Here is a 16,171-nt window from a genome sequence, read left to right as displayed (position 1 = left end):
ACGCATATGTCTGTCTTGTTGTTGCATGTTTAATTTCTTCTCGTCTTGCAGCTCTTTCAGATTCACAGCTCAATCCTACCCCTAACCCAATTCAGAAGTAAGGTCTATTAATTCAGCGGGTCTTACTCCAAGGTAAGTGGGGTTATGATTGCATAGTGGTATCAAATATTACTCTTAGAGCAGACCTGTTAAAATAAATGGACCTCAGTGGGTCTACTCTGAGTATGACTATCAGTGCAGGTTATACTGTATATGCCTATTCACTGCAAATATATGCAGGCCAACTCAGAAGAAAGTCATGTTGAATTCTAGGCTCCAATCCTGTAGTTACTTTTACTTGGGAATAAGACTCAATGAAAAAGTGGCATTTACTTCTGGGTGGGTACATTTATCTTAGTTCACAAAATTTATATACTGTTTTGATTGCAAAACAACAACAAATAAAGAAACAAAGCAGTTTACAGTAAGAATAATGTATACGGCATTGTAAGTCGTTTGTGGAGGCATGCCGTATGTTTTTGTGGAGAAATAAAAAAGGTAAAGGACCCCTGGACGGTTAAGTCCAGTCAAAGGCAACTATGGGGTTGCAGCGCTCATCTTCCTTTCAGGCTGAGGAAGCTGGCATTTCTCCAGAGACAGCTTTCCGGGTCATGTGGCCAGCATGACTGAACCGCTTCTGGAGCAACGGGAACACAGTGACGGAAGCCAGGGTGAAAGAGAAACGCTGTTTACCTTCCCGCCGTAGTGGTACCTATTTATCTACTTGCACTGCCATACTTTTGAACTGCTAGGTTGGCAGGAGCTGGGACAGAGCAACGAGAGCTCACACCATCATGGCTGTCAACGTTTCCCCTTTTTTAAGGGAAATTCCCTTATTCCAAATAGGATTCCTCACAAGGGAAAAGTTGACAGCTATGCACCCCATAACGGGGATTCGAACCAATGACCTTCTGATTGGCACCCCAAGAGGCTCAGTGGTTTAGATCACAGCGCCACCTGCGACCACGTTGGATCAGGCCAACAGCCCAGCGTCCTGTTTTCAAAGCAGCCAACTGCATAGCTCATGCATAGCATGAGACTCTTAAATCCCAGCGTCGCGGGTTCGAGCCCCACGTTGGGTAGAAAGATTCCTGCATTGCAGGGGGCTGGACTGGATGACCCTCGTGACCCCTTCCAACTCTTCCGATTTATAGGAGTCTGACAAGAAGCCAAGCACAAGCGCTCCTTCGATTCCTGAAGGCGGAGGGAATGCGGCTGAAAAACAAATCAATAGCCGGCTTATCCTGCACTGATCTGCACAGCCCTCTTTTAAAAGCCACCCAAGTTTGCTGCCTTCACTGCCTGCAGTGGGAGAGAGAGAGCAATGCAACACCCCCCCCCCCCCCCCAGTTTTATCTAGGCGCCCTTTTTCTTCTTTTTCCTGAATTTCCCGCGCCTGCCTTTCCCCTGCGACAGGCGACTACTTCTAAGACAAGGGAGAAACGGGAGGACACATTGAGCGGAGGAACTCGGGAAAGCTCGCGAGAACGAGGCCGCTTCGCGCGATGCGTCCTCCCTGAGCGAGGAGGGAGGGGTTGAGTGAGCAAAGAACGGCCGGGAGCGCTCTCGCGTGACGTAGCCGCCGTGTCCTCCTGTGCGTGCTTTACGTGCCCGGAAGCAGCGTGAACGGACACGCGGAGGGACTCTGGGGAGAGCAAGTATCGGAAAGGAAAAAAGCGGGGTCGGGGGGTAGAAAAAGAGAGAAAGAGAAAGGGTGGTACGGAAGCCCGTAGGGGACAAAGAAAAGAAATAAAGCGGCTCTGGCCAACTTTACTGCCGGAGGTGGCAAAATGCCCGGCGTTGCCGCCCGTAAGAACCAGGAACGGAACCGAGACAGCGCCATGGAGCAGCCGCCGGCTGATGTGGGTCTCCGAAGGGGGCGGGGTGTGGTGGGGTCTCCTACTGCTTTATTGGGAGGGGGTGGGCACTGAGAGGGGGGGTTTCAAGGGGGCGGACTGCAAACTTCAAAGGCCCACTGCCTGGTCAGAAGTCTCCCCCCCCCCCGTTTCCGTTTTCTCTCCGCCCCCCCATCCTATTTCCTTACGCGAAACTCCACTGGGAAGGGCTTGGAAGGTGCCATGTTATACCTATGCACGTAACCCCCCCCCCCGCCTGCCCCATGAAGACGCTGTCAGGTAACACAGGTCTTCATAGCTCCCCGTTACGCGTTTCTCTCAAACTCCCCCCCCCCCCACTCATTGTGCTGTGCAAGATGAGAGCAGCAACTTTTTTGGGGGGTTGGAGTTTCCTCACTCACACAGTGGGAGCGAACTTGCTCACAAAAAAAAAAAAAAAAAAGCACTCATCCAGGCATTTTTTAAACACTGCAGAAAGACCTGTTTGCTAGAAGCAACAGCACGATGAGTTTGTGTGTGAGCGCTGTGTCGCCAAACCTTAAATGAAACTGCTGTCAGTGGGGTGTGCATGTGCGTGGCTATTATTGTCCGTCTTCAGGTTAAGGGGTGTCTTACGGAAAGGTGAATGGAGGGGCTGTGCAATTGTTGGCACGTTCCTCAGGGTTAGGGGTGAATAGATTTCAGCTGATGAGCGGGGGGACATCCTGCTAGGAACAGGGTTGGACAGCGGATGCAGGATTGAACCCTGCCCTCCTGCCCACCACCACCAGTGATGTCAGTTGATGGGCGGGTGGTGTGTGTTAGGATATTTCTGATTGACTGATGTTGGAATGAAATCATTCTGTTCCGATTGGAGTCTGGAGTTCGTCCAGTGACGACGTGGACGGCTGCCTGATGCCTCTGACTCCCTGGCAGTATCCCAACAACAGGTTATGGGCCTCATAGGCCAAGGTGCAGCCCCTGGGAGGCCAGGGTTGGCCCGTAGGCCAGAGCTTCTCCACCCGTGCCCTGTGGTGTCAAAATCTCTATTCTGCTCACTGAACAGGCATATGGGCCTGTTACAGGAGGCTTGCATCATAGAACAGGGTGGATACGTACACTGTACTAATGTCCTAACAAGCTGAAACATGATTAGCTTCTTGAATTCTTTATCAAGGGTGATCTGTTCTGAGCACCTATATTTATTATGACTATATCATTTTTATTAAGAAGACCTTTGAACATGAGTCCTCTAGCAGAAAATATGCATTATATAATTTGTGTTATGTGCAAACTATCTTCAGTGTCTTCTGCTTTCATAAATATCTATCATTTATATTTGTTTTCATTGTAATTATTAATTCTTGAAGCAGGCAACTGTCTCCACAGTTGATTTAACAGCACAGTCCTAACTGTGTTTACTGAGAAGTGTCCTGTTGAATTCAGTGGGTAAGTGGGATTAGTCTTGCTGCCTAAACTACTTAGTTCAAGCTCATCTGCTCAAAAATTATTCCCAATAATGATGAGCGGCCCCTGAGAATCAGCTGCTGCATTCTCTGTTCATGCAAATAGACTGAGTATCACAGCCATAAAAGGCAGCTGTACATTGCAGCTTGAATCAGCTCTTTGGTTTGTGGAAGGGTTGGCAATCCAGTGGATGCTGACACTCATGAAAGAGGGAGGAGATTTTGGTGATTCCCTTTGCAATTTGATGTTCCACCTCCCATGCTGTTCCAGAGGGTCCTCCAGTGATTTGGAGCAGGTTTTTGGGCTGTACAGGACAAAAATCAACCCCTTTCCTTCTGTTAGTAGAAAATTCCTTGCACATGATCTCTGGAGCAATTGTAGCTTGAGAAAATAAAATATATTCCATTCTTGAGTAAACTTAGCTGATAGAGTGATTGGGTAGCATTTGTAATTACATTTTATGTTCATGTCAGTGTTAGGAAAATTGGAATTGCCTAATGCAAAAACTAGTTCTATCTATATCTTTCCCAAGATGAGGCCATCCTAATATTTCTCTAGTGGAACTATCTTAGGTTTCCCCCCCAATTGTTATTCTGGCTTGCCTATTATTGCCCACTGCGGCTGGCAGTAGAAACAACAAAGAGACTTGTGGCTTCCTAAAGATTAACAAATGTTTTTAATTCATTCCTATTGTACAAATTTATAAACAGGTTCACAATCTGAGACCATCAAAGTGATGTACAACAGGGCAAAAATAAGATTAAATATAAATTCTAGTAACACTTAAACCATTCCTACAGATGCACAGTTAATGTTTCATAATCAATTAGGTCACACCTTAGGGGAAACCATCTTAAACAGAAATGTATTCAGTAGATGCCTGAACGTCATGATGTTGGGTGTCTTAACTAATTTCAGCTGGGAATTGATTCCAGAGGGCTGGAACTGCAACACTAAAAGTCCAGTTTCTAATGTAACCAGAGCATACCTCTGGGGCATGCAGTACTCTCAGCAGCAGCCCATCTGAGAAGCGCAGTTGCTGGGCAGGGGCATATGGGGGGGTTGATCCTTTAGGTAACCTTTCTTAGCATAACCTTTTATGGACTGGAGTCTTGTTTCCTGAGATACCAAGGATAGAAATTAGGATCATTTATTTATTACACAGACGGAGCCTCAAATAGTATATTGAAACATAATGAGGTTGCAGCTTTAATATTTAGTTACTGGAGTGTTTTCTTAGTCTCACATTATTAATCTGAAACTACACTAGAGTAAATGGGATGAAAAGGTTTGGAAATATAGTCTAAATTCTGGGAACACTGCATTCCTTGTATTCCCATTTGTGCACCTGTTAGGCACAAGCCTGAGTAAATAATGAACTCTGTTCCATGACTTGAAGTCTGGGTCTGGCAGATCAACTGGGATATTGAATGCCATAGTCCAATTCCTCCACGAAAAGCAGTCTATTCCCATAGGTTTATAGCTGGTGGTTGCAGCTGAGTTATTTGAGCTTATATCTGTTATGGCGATGATGCATGGGAAGCATGGTGATTTCACAGTTGTCAAGGCTCAACTCATTCTGTGATAAAAGCGTAGTTTGAGAAAGTTGATCCCTAGGCTGATGTCACTCACATGATGTTTTCCCCTGCGTGTGTGCGTGTGTGGAATGATCAGTACTAAAGGCAATGTCACGTAGCATATAGTGCTGAATTTAGCTTGTGGTGTACATTTTAAAGTAACTTGATAAAAGATGAATGCAAACTTGATGAGATGTACATATTCTAAACTACCAAAAGCAAAGTGAAAATTGGCTCTTATTTGGGGGTTCCAGTCTGTGTTTAGCACTTGACTTCTTATATAGAACATTGCCATCCATTAAGAGCTAGCAATGCTCAAATGAAGTGTGTCATTTCAGATTTGTGCACACAACATGCAGGGGTTTTTCGTTTTTGTCTTATTTGGACTCTGACTTGGTGTAAAAGCTTTTAGCATAACACACTGTTCTTCCCCTTTATAGGATTATGCCAAGGAAAGGTATGGAGTATTGCCGCTGATCCAGTCTCAGGAGAAACCAGGTCAGTTTCAAAATTCTGGAAAGCATACAAAAACCTATTGGGTTGTAAATACCACAATCTGCAAGATAGTGCTGATAGTTGTGTCAGGTCCAATATACAGATAACCATTTCTAGCTGCAGTGGAGCCAGTCTGTCTGAGGGAAAAAAGGTAAGAGGTTGTTTCACTTCATGCTTGCAGTTAACAAAATACTGTGGAACTGCAGCTAAATTTAACACATGACCAAAAAAAAAATCCAGACACACTTGCTATGTGCTAAAATTCTGAGAGAACAATTGGCACGTATTAAGACAAAAATTATAGAGGCCCCTTTCTCTTTGTGAGGTAAGGAACCCTGTTTGCAGAATGCCTGTGCAAGGACTTCTGCTTGCGCAGATGGGGCTCCCCCCCTTCTCCCTCCCTCCTTGCGCCCCCCAAAATCTGCTTTGAGGGGATCAGGAGAAGCCCTGGAACAGCACACGGGAGGAGGAGAGGTGGGATTGCTGAGTCTAGCAAGCCAGAATACTTGCCATGACGGAACAATTGCCTTAGCACAACGTTAGATTCCTTCTTGAATCTTTGCTTACAGAACTAAATTTCAATGAATACAATTGGACTGACTTCTAGGCATTCATAGGATTGCAGCCATGGTTTCTCGTAAGCATACATCAAGTATGGGGAAGCCCTCCAAAAGTTGTTTAACTCCCCTTGGCCATAGTGGCCAACGGTCATGGATGATGGGATTTGAAGTCCATCAACTTCTGGAGGGCTACACCTCCACTTGTTAACATCTGTCTTATCTCGAGAGACAGTGCTGTGTGCCTCTGGCACCAAACTGACACCCTGAGACACAAGGCTGGGCAGTGTATATGGAGGTTCTGTGCTGCCCATACGACAAGACTTCCCTCTCAGCCTTGTAGATATGGTCAAAAGGAAAGCAGAGCAATACGTTGGGCACCATTTTAACTGCAGGAGTTGCCGGAAGGAGGTGTACAAGGCCCCATCCAACCATCTTAGGGACTCCATTCCGGATTTGTGTAGGGTTTGCTCTCCTGAATATGTCTCACAAGGTAGGTTCAGAGGTTTCCTTCTCCTAGATGGGCTACCTTCCCAGCTTGACGAGCCCAATTTGCCCCTCACTTCCCTCTACGGCTCATGCAGAAACAGCCTTCTTGACCTTTGAGCCTGTCTTCACATGCAGGGGAAGTCCCTAACTCACTGAGAGTTTTAGAGCCATCAAATACCCTCACCTGGTTTAGCTGGCCAGTCGAAGCCATTTCCTGGGGTTTGAGCGCTGTCGCATGCTGACGGCTTCTAGGAGCCACAGGTGAGAGATGAGTGCAGGGTGGGGACCAAAGGTGGAACAAACTATCCCAGAAAGAGAATGACGTGTCCCCCACCAGGGGTACTACCCCTCGTCTAACACTCCACACGCCTCCTCTTACGTATTTATAAAGGGAGCATTAGATATGCACAAAACTAAGCTAATAATGGATTGGAGAAAAGGAAAGCATTCAGATTCAATGTTTAAAGAAACAAGTTATTAGAACTTTATTCTTTAAAAAAAAAAACACCATTAAGGAAAAGCAACAGATTACTTCACCTACTTGTGCAAAAATAGTTTTCTGCAAAAATAGTTTTCTGCGGTATGTTTCTCTTTAGCAGTTGCTTTCTGATTTTTTTATAGAAGCAGTGCAATAGTTGAAAATAATTATTTGGACCTTGTCAGAACATGTAGTCAAATGTGTTTGCCATCTGGTTTTAATGAAAGTTGGGCCATTATGTCTACAGTAATTTTTTAAAAAGTTAATCTAATGCACATTTTGGGTGATGCCTTGAACATTAGGGACTTATGAAAAGGGTGATACCTCATTTTGTCCTTTTTATTCATGTCTGGAAAATATTGCAGCTTTGTAATAATTTTAAATCGTTGATGTAATTCTGTCTGACTAAGGCTTAGCAGATCTGTTTCAGTTATTGTTAGCATTGGTGAAACTTGAAATTGGATTAGAACTTGTTACTCAGTTTCATCGTTTTTTATTTTTCCGCCTCAAGTGCATCAACAGTGTAGTGGTGTATCCCTTTTACCACAGATCCCTGTTTCAGAGTAATTTGTTTTCAACAGCTTAATCCAATGCATGTTTCCTAGAAAGTAAGTCACAATGTGTTCAATGAGGCTGACACTATCTGTTAAGTGTGCTTAGGATTTTCTGTCTAAACTACTTAGAGAAGACAACATCTCCCCTTCATGGAAGAGCAGTGGTTACCTCTAACCATTCCCAAACTTATTCATATCAACAGAATTAGCTCTGAGATTGATGGTATTCGTCACATACAACTTCCTTAGAGTCATCTTATCCTTTTAAAAGCTTAAATGAATCTGCAGAACCTAAAAGAATTATTCCGAAGAGAACATCAGCGTATAATATAGTAGTTGTATAGCTGTGAAGATATTCAGAAAGTGAAAAATTAACAAAACAGACACAGCCTGGAATAGGAAGACACTAAAGTCAGAAGTTGGAAGGAGACGGAGAGAGAAAGAGAGAGAGAGAGAGAGAGAGAGAGAGAGAAAGAAAGAAAGAAAGAAAGAAAGAAAGAAAGAGAAAAGCTTAGTGTGAAAAGAGCAGACATCTATGGTACTACACAAGGTAGTTGTGCTTCCAGACAGAAAGAACCAACTCCAGTACCTGAAGCAGTGGTTTTCAACTTAACACAGATATTAATAGTTTACAAGATTGCTTGCCTTATTAAAAAGGCAACATTATTTATTATTTATAAAATGTGCATACCACTTAGCATGAAGAGAAATCTCTAAGAGGCTATCATAAAATGTAATTTAAAAAGTCAATATAAATTCATATAAAATGCAGGAATCAAATAAAATCTTAAAAGCTAAGTAAAAACGGAATAAAACTGAGCAGCGTGGACCTTGGCACGGGGGATGAGTTGGGTTTTCGTTGTGAACGGAGCAGCTTTCACCAACGGCATCCCTAGGGCAGAGAGTGGGATGGCCTGTAGCCATCTGGGTTTCCCCACCACTCCGATGGATATCCCCTCCTCTCATTTTCTGACCACGACATGCAATCTTTGTATGCACAGTACTTCATATTCTCTCTATCCCCCACCACAGACTCTTTAACTTGCGTACCTTATATAAAGCACTACAGTACTCAACTCACCATTCATTCATGTTGCTCCACCTATTCCATTCCCTCCTCTAAAGCACTGGTCAGATTATTCAAAGGGGTAGAACTGTGTGTGTGTGTGTGTGTGTGTGTGAACCAGTAAACCCTCATACCCAGGGAGAGGTACCATGCATAATGTATTACTGTCATTCAAATGGGAGGTTAAGAGAACATGCGCCCAGACTTCATATCCAGTACCAAGTCAGAGATGGTGAACTGACTGAAGCTGGGAAAAGGCATCCCTTGCCACCAAGGTTTCATTTCTGCCACAAATGCATTGTAAATGGCTTTTCTTGTAAATGTACATAAAATCTACAGGGTAGCTTTGTGGCATCAAAATGGCTATTGTTCCCCCTTCCCATGAATATAATAGCTAACCAAGTAATATATTGCCTGCAGATCGTGTGTTGGTTCAAATAAAGGACTTGACAGCAGAGAAAGCCGATGACGTCGTCTGGGTTCGTGGGAGGATTCATACCAGCAGAGCAAAAGGTAAGCTTAGCTCTTCCAAGGTTGCCATAGATAAGCCTTTCTCAACTTGGTGCCATCCAGATGTTGCTGGACCACAACTCCATCAACCCTGATCATTGGCCACGGTGGCTGGGATTGATGGGAGTTGTGGTTCAAAATTATATTGAGGGCACCAAGTTGGGGAAGACTGTCCTCGACTGTTTATGCACCATTTATTTATTTAGATGGTTTATGTACTGCCCACAGCTTATGACAAATCAAACTATCTGTGGATCTGTCCTTTATTAAAGGTCCATGAAAATAACAGAGTTCTTTAAAAACATTTTATTATGGGTCAGGAAGGGTCAAGTTTTCTCCCCTTGTCCTGATGCTTTCTAGAACTACAGTGGTACCTCGGGTTACATACGCTTCAGGTTACATGCGCTTCAGGTTACAGACTCCGCTAATCCACAAATAGTACCTCGGGTTAAGAACTCTGCTTCAGGATAAGAACAGAAATCGTGCTCCGGCAGCAGCGGGAGGCCCCATTAGCTAAAGTGGTGCTTCAGGTTAAGAACAGTTTCAGGTTAAGAACAGACCTCTGGAACGAATTAAGTACATAACCAGAGGTAGCACTGTACTCTGAATAGCAGCTTAGGGATTTTTCAAGAAAATATTCCAGCCTGCTGCGTCAAGGATATCTGTGTCAAGGATATCTGGATATCTCCCTGGCAGGAAAATGGGGTGGAAGGGTACCCAGCAACAAGCTGAAGGCCTTCACCTAGTTCCCTCAGTTTGCAGCTTGAAATGATAGCTAGGCTGTTTACTCAGGAGCAGATTGCTAGGAGATGGCCCCAGACTGCTTGCTTGGAAATAGTTGCATGTGTTTAAAGGTGCTCTAGATTCTTGCTTTCTGTGTCTTTCCCTCCTGGATTTTTATGGAATGTTACACTCTTGAGAACGGTTTGCCACAAATGCAGTAGCCAAAACTTTTTATTTCTGTTTTCCATATTGCAAAATAAATGTGCCTGCCTTGCTGCATTAGTTCTTTTTCTATAGTTGCATTAGTTCTTTTTCTATAGTTAAACATGGTAGAAAAAGACCTACAGGTAAATACGGTGCTTTAAAGAAGGCTGTATAATGAAATACTTACTTTTAAATGCCTCTAAAGTTATAAAGTACTATTTTGAAGTAAAGCTCAAAACCATTGCCGAAGTATCAGTCATCAGGCATACTAGAATCTCTCTTTTCAAGTTGGATAATCGGAATAAAGCTAGTTTGTGTTACTTCCTAAGTTTTAAAGGAAATGGGAAACCCTGGAACGAATTGGCCTTTCATGTAGCCCCAAACAAAATATGTCAGCTCATTATTATTTTTTTAAAAAATTGTTCTTACAATGGCCTCAAAGAAATCCTTATCTAAGCTTGAGCTCCATGGCATGGCTTGTTCAGACAGAACCACCTGCCTGTCATTTTTCTTCACTGTGGGAGCACTACTTCTCTTGGAGATCACTTTCCATTGCACAAGTTTAAATATGCTTTGACCTCTTCAGGTGACATACAAGTCTGACAGATGTTCCATTTGTTTGAACTTCACTTACCTCATGGTTGAGACACTGTACATTTAAAGAAAGAAGGCTTTCTGGAACAAAATACGAGAATAGCTTAAGGAACTGGAGTTGAACTCTGCTCCCCAAAATCTTTGACATGCTTGATAGAAATGCTTCTTGTATTGGGCATAAATAGGGAGAAAAGAAAGGTTAGTTACTAAATCTGGTCAGTTACCTATTTCACTATAGTTTCACACTTGTTCTGGGGGCATAAATGTTAACAGTAAATGTTAAACATTTATTTTAACGGTCCCAGGGATTTTGTGTGTGTGTGTGTGTGTGTGATTTTCAAAATAATAATAATAATAATAATATACAGTCATACCTTGGTTTTCGAACAGCTTGGTTCTCAAACGTTTTGGCTCCCGAACGCCGCAAACCCGGAAGTGACTGTTCCGGTTTGCGAATTATTTTTGGAAGCTGAATGTCCGATGGGGCTTCCCTGGCTTCCGATTGGCTGCAGGAGCTTCCTGCAGCCAATCAGAAGCCACACTTTGGTTTCTGAACTTTTTGGAAGCCAAACGGACTTCTGGAACGGATTCCATTCGACTTCCAAGGTACGACTGTACTAGCAAATGTTGATAGTGGCCTGAATGGGTGCGCCAGCTTTAACTTGCATATATGTGTTTGAAAAGTGGAAAAATATGTAATCTTATGCAGCCATGAAGCTCATCTGGGATTGTTGGCATGCACACATGAGTGCCAACATTCACTCAGAGTTAGATAGTTGAAAGAGCTGCACTGACTAGTTTATGGTTTTAGTATACAAAGCCCTAAGCAGCTCAGGACCAAGTTATCCAAGGGAGCATATAGACCAGCCTTTCTCCTGTACAGACCAGCCTAGTTGCTGTGATCTGTGGAGGAGGTCTGTTAACAGTACCGTGGCCTGTAGAAGTGCACCTTACGCTGGTGCAGGGGAGATCTTTCTTCAGCAGGACACCTCCTTTGTGGAATGACCTGCCCATAGAGATCAGGTGGGCTTCAACTCTGTGATGTTTTTGCTGACAAATGAAAACATACCTGTTCATCTGGGTAATTCCCTGACCATTAATTCCTGTTGCTCAACATTCCTGGCCACTGTGATTGATACTTTTAACTTTACAGTGGTACCTCGGGTTACATACGCTTCAGGTTACATAGGTTTTAGGTTACAGACTCCGCTAACCCAGAAATAGTACCTCGGGTTAAGAACTTTGCTTCAGAACAGAACAGAAATCGTTCTCCGGCGGCACAGCGGCAGCAGGAGGCCCCATTAGCTAAAGTGGTGCTTCAGGTTAAGAACAGTTTCAGGTTAAGAACTGACCTCCGAAACGAATTAAGTACTTAACCAGAGGTACCACTGTATTTTATTGATCTGATTTTAGTGCTGCATCTTGCTGTTTCACTTGTTTGCGAACCGCCTTGATAATTCTCAAAATGAAGAATGGTATAGAAAGAAATGAATAAATATATTTCTTAAAATGGTGACCTTATTTTATTTCAGAATTACCACCCCTCCCTTTCTACTTCAAAATGAGATTCCTGCATTGCAGGCAATTGGACTTTATGATCCTCATGGTCCCTCCCAACTATGATTCTATAATTCTCAGTAGAATTAAGAACAAGCGAACAACTTGGACAGTGACCCGTGTTCATACGCTGGGCTAAACCAGGAGTGGGTAGCCTCCCCAGCCCCACTTGAGGGACCATAATCCCACACCCGTGGTAGGCAGAGGCAGGGCAGATGATGGGTGGAGCTAGGGACAAGTTTCTGGATTAACTAATCCAGAGTAAAATCCACCCTGCTTCAATTTTCACCGTGGTTACCTTACATTAGAATTCTCGCTCTTGTGTGGTCAACTTGGAAGTAAAGCCTACTGAGTTTGATTCAGTTGCACTCAAATATACAGAGCATTTTATCTTTAGAACAACAGACCAATAAACCCCCTGTTACGGGAAGCAAGTGAAAGTAACCCCTTTCTGACTTTAGTGTGCTGCACACACATACATATATGACAGAAGCATACAAATTTGATCTTGGAAAGTTGAGGGAGAAAGTTCCATAGGGAAGAAGCAGGGGGAGGGAGTTTATTTTTTATAAAATGAACTACTTCCAATCATACTAAAACTGCATGAAGAAAGGGGATACACAGTAAGTAGCCAGGAAAAAATAAGTAGGAAATGAACACAAATGAAGGAACTCTATGGGGATGGAAGGATGGGGGCAGCACAAGGCAGCTTCAGGAGGCTATAGGGGCTGCCTAAAATGAGACGGGATTCAGATTTCCCTCCTGTGTGCTGATGTGAAAAGTTTAGTTTCATATGAATGAGACCAGGCAAGCTTCAGGTTTGTGATCTCCCCCACTTTTGCGTCATAACTGCAAGGAGGGAGTTTTCAAAAGCTTTCGCTTCTACTTTTGCCTAACCACAGCCTGCCACGTTATCCAAACCGTGGTTAATTTTAATTTGTTTCAGACAAATTAACTCTTGCGCAGTTGTGGAAATGCATAATACCACATGGTGCGTTCAGATTCTCCTAAATAGCCAGAGATATTTCTGAGAATTCTCCCAAAGTTTGGAAAGACCCAACCTGGGGGTACTACTGCCCCAGTCCCTTTGTATTTGTTTCCCTCTTGCACCCCTCCCTTGCCAGATTTGCAAATTGTGACAGGAGGGATTCAAAATGTACAACACCAATGCAGCCTAAATTTCCAGATCATTTTTCGGCCTGCTTGAAACCACCATTGTCTAGAGGAGCACTGGTAAATGCATTGTTAAAATAAAATTTAAAAACCCTCCAGAGAAATGAATCCGAGTGAATAAAGTGCAACACTTCACAGCGTCACATGCTCTGAGCACAGTCTGGAGTCACTGGTATGGCTCAGAAGGAACAGTTTCCCTCAGCGAATTATATATATATATATATATATATGCATGCAGGTTTTGGTGTCCTCGGGTGTCTTCCCGTGTAAAAGATGGGGTGTCTAGGCGACGTTTCGACGAGGTCTCACTCGTCATCTTCAGGCTGGTGTTTTCGGCTTCTTGTTACTGGAACAGAGCTCTGTTCCAGTAACAAGAAGCCGAAAACACCAGCCTGAAGATGACGAGTGAGACCTCGTCGAAACGTCGCCTAGACACCCCATCTTTTACACGGGAAGACACCCGAGGACACCAAAACCTGCATTCCTGTACCCGTGAAAATCTACGAAAGCAAATATATATATATATATATATATATATATATATATATATATATATATATGCAGGTTTTGGTGTCCTCGGGTGTCTTCCCGTGTAAAAGTTGGGGTGTCTAGGCGACGTTTCGACGAGGTCTCACTCGTCATCTTCAGGCTGGTGCTTTCGGCTTCTTGTTACTGGAACAGAGCAGGATCTCAGTGTTTGAGTTCCTATAAATACTGTTGAGGTGTGGTGTATAGCCTCCAATGTTCTGGGCAGAGAGGAAGTTCCCAGGCTAGTGTGCCTCTTCTTCTTTTGTTCCTTAATTACTTGAGGGATATCTTGAGTGATTTCTTGAGTGATATCCTGAGTACCACTTAGGTGGGTCATTAGGTGTGGATTAGTTGCTAAAGCACTGAGATCCTGCTCTGTTCCAGTAACAAGAAGCCGAAAGCACCAGCCTGAAGATGACGAGTGAGACCTCGTCGAAACGTCGCCTAGACACCCCAACTTTTACACGGGAAGACACCCGAGGACACCAAAACCTGCATTCCTGTACCCGTGAAAATCTACGAAAGCATATATATATATATATATATATATATATATATATGTGTGTGTGTGTGTGTGTGTGTGTGTGTGTGTGTGTATTACATTTCCCCAGAATTCACATCTGTAGCGGGAAATTAGAATGCTGGAACAGTTTAACCAGCCTTCAGCTTTAGGCTGGGCTACTGGTCTCCCTTATTTCCATTCTCTTGCAGATTTATATGTTTGTAAAAGGGTGGGGAATGGGCAGGTGAGAAGACTTGTGCTGAGGGCTTGTCTTGGGGTGTTTAGAAAATTTCTGAATGGGCAAGTTGGTTTCCTTATGCCCCTTTCTGAAAATCTTTCTATCCCTCATGATAAAAGAATCACTCAGGAGTCTGAAAATGTATTAACGTATACAGCTGAGAGCCTTTCTGCAAGCTTGAGCATAACAAGATATCATACTGTGCAATAATAATATTTGTTGGGGGGCCATGGGCTAGTTGCTATCTCTCAGGTTAACTGTGAGAAAATATGGAGATAAACTCATTTGTACTTGTCCGAGGTGCATGGTATAAGGATGGGATTAGAAAGTGACACGTCTGATTAGGAGTTGTACTGCGTAAGGCAGAGAGATGACGAATTCCCCTGTCTGCCTTATGTTAGCCGCAATATTTGGCCCAAACCGCTAACTGGTAAGAATCCAAGCTGTCAAACTAAAAGTGAGATGTGTGATTCAGGTTCCGTTGGTGGCAAGCATTGGAGGAACTGATATGAGTCTCGGTAGAAGCCCACTCGCCAGTTCATTGCAACATTAATGTTATGAGTCAGAAAGCTGTTTCAAAAGGTGTTGAGTTGCATATGGAAAATTCATCTTGTCTGTTTCGCAGAATCGCAAAAGAGTGAGAGTGTGTTTTAAACAATAGTCATTTTAATCAGAAATGCCCATGATCTCTGACACAGATACTTGGCAGAACACCACATAAATATTTCTGAGTTAAATAAACAGAGGTATTAACCAGGTTTCATAATAGGTTTCCTTCCATTTCCCCCCCTCTCTACTAAAAAGAGAAAATGTGAACAATCCTGAGAGACAGAAAAAGAACACATTCTCAGCCAGTGGAGGAGTGGAGCATACAGCAAGGACTAACTTCTCCTGAAAGAGGTGTCAAAAGCACTTCTTTGAAAAACCAGTTAGTGGATCCTGGAAGGGGAGGTAAAGGTAAAGGGACCCCTGACCATTAGGTCCAGTTGTGGCCGACTCTGGGGTTGCGGCGCTCATCTCGCTTTATTGGCCGAGGGAGCCTGTGTACAGCTTCCGGGTCATGTGGCCAGCATGACTAAGCCGCTTCTGGTGAACCAGAGCAGCACACGGAAACACCGTTTACCTTCCCACCAGAGCGGTACCTATTTATCTACTTGCACTTTGACGTGCTTTTGAACTGCTAGGTTGGCAGGAGCAGGGACCGAGCAATGGGAGCTCACCCCATTGTGGGGGTTCAAACCGCGACCTTCCGATCAGCAAGTCCTAGGCTCTGTGGTTTAACCCACAGCGCCACCTGCGTCCCATAAGGGAAGGTAGCCTCCTTATAAGGGGAATCAAACCTCCAGGCTTGACTCTAGCAAGCAAGCCTAAGGCCCTCTAGTCTGTGTCTTACACAGGGGCTAGAGTGCATCCTCCTTCTCCTAGTAGGCTCTAATATCCGAGGGGGAAGCACCACATTCAGAGGGCAAGTGACTGATCCCATTCTTCCTGGAATCACTCAAGATTGCATCTGCAGCAGTGAGACAGAAGGGACCAGAGATGTAGCTCCCAACTACCTCTGTGTCACAGTGCCTTCAGGCCCCAA

The 16,171-nt window shown here is 43.9% G+C and overlaps 1 protein-coding gene across 1 annotated transcript in view; it reads left to right on the top strand.

Annotated features, from left to right (window-relative positions):
• The first annotated feature begins 1,619 nt into the window (after positions 1–1,619).
• The window catches only part of DARS1 (aspartyl-tRNA synthetase 1), a 49,660-nt gene continuing 35,108 nt past the window's right edge, over positions 1,620–16,171 (top strand). Inside the window, exons 1-3 of the mRNA XM_028744967.2 lie at positions 1,620–1,901; positions 5,359–5,416; positions 8,978–9,070. Of these exons, the coding sequence (XP_028600800.2) occupies positions 1,830–1,901; positions 5,359–5,416; positions 8,978–9,070 (223 nt within the window). The 5' untranslated portion in view covers positions 1,620–1,829. The remainder of the gene's footprint in view (positions 1,902–5,358; positions 5,417–8,977; positions 9,071–16,171) is intronic.

Source organism: Podarcis muralis, chromosome 1 (genome assembly GCF_964188315.1).
Source record: "Podarcis muralis chromosome 1, rPodMur119.hap1.1, whole genome shotgun sequence".
Lineage (NCBI taxonomy): Eukaryota > Metazoa > Chordata > Lepidosauria > Squamata > Lacertidae > Podarcis > Podarcis muralis.
The sequence above is the reverse complement of the archived record's forward strand: the minus strand, read 5'-3'. Positions and strand labels throughout refer to the sequence as shown.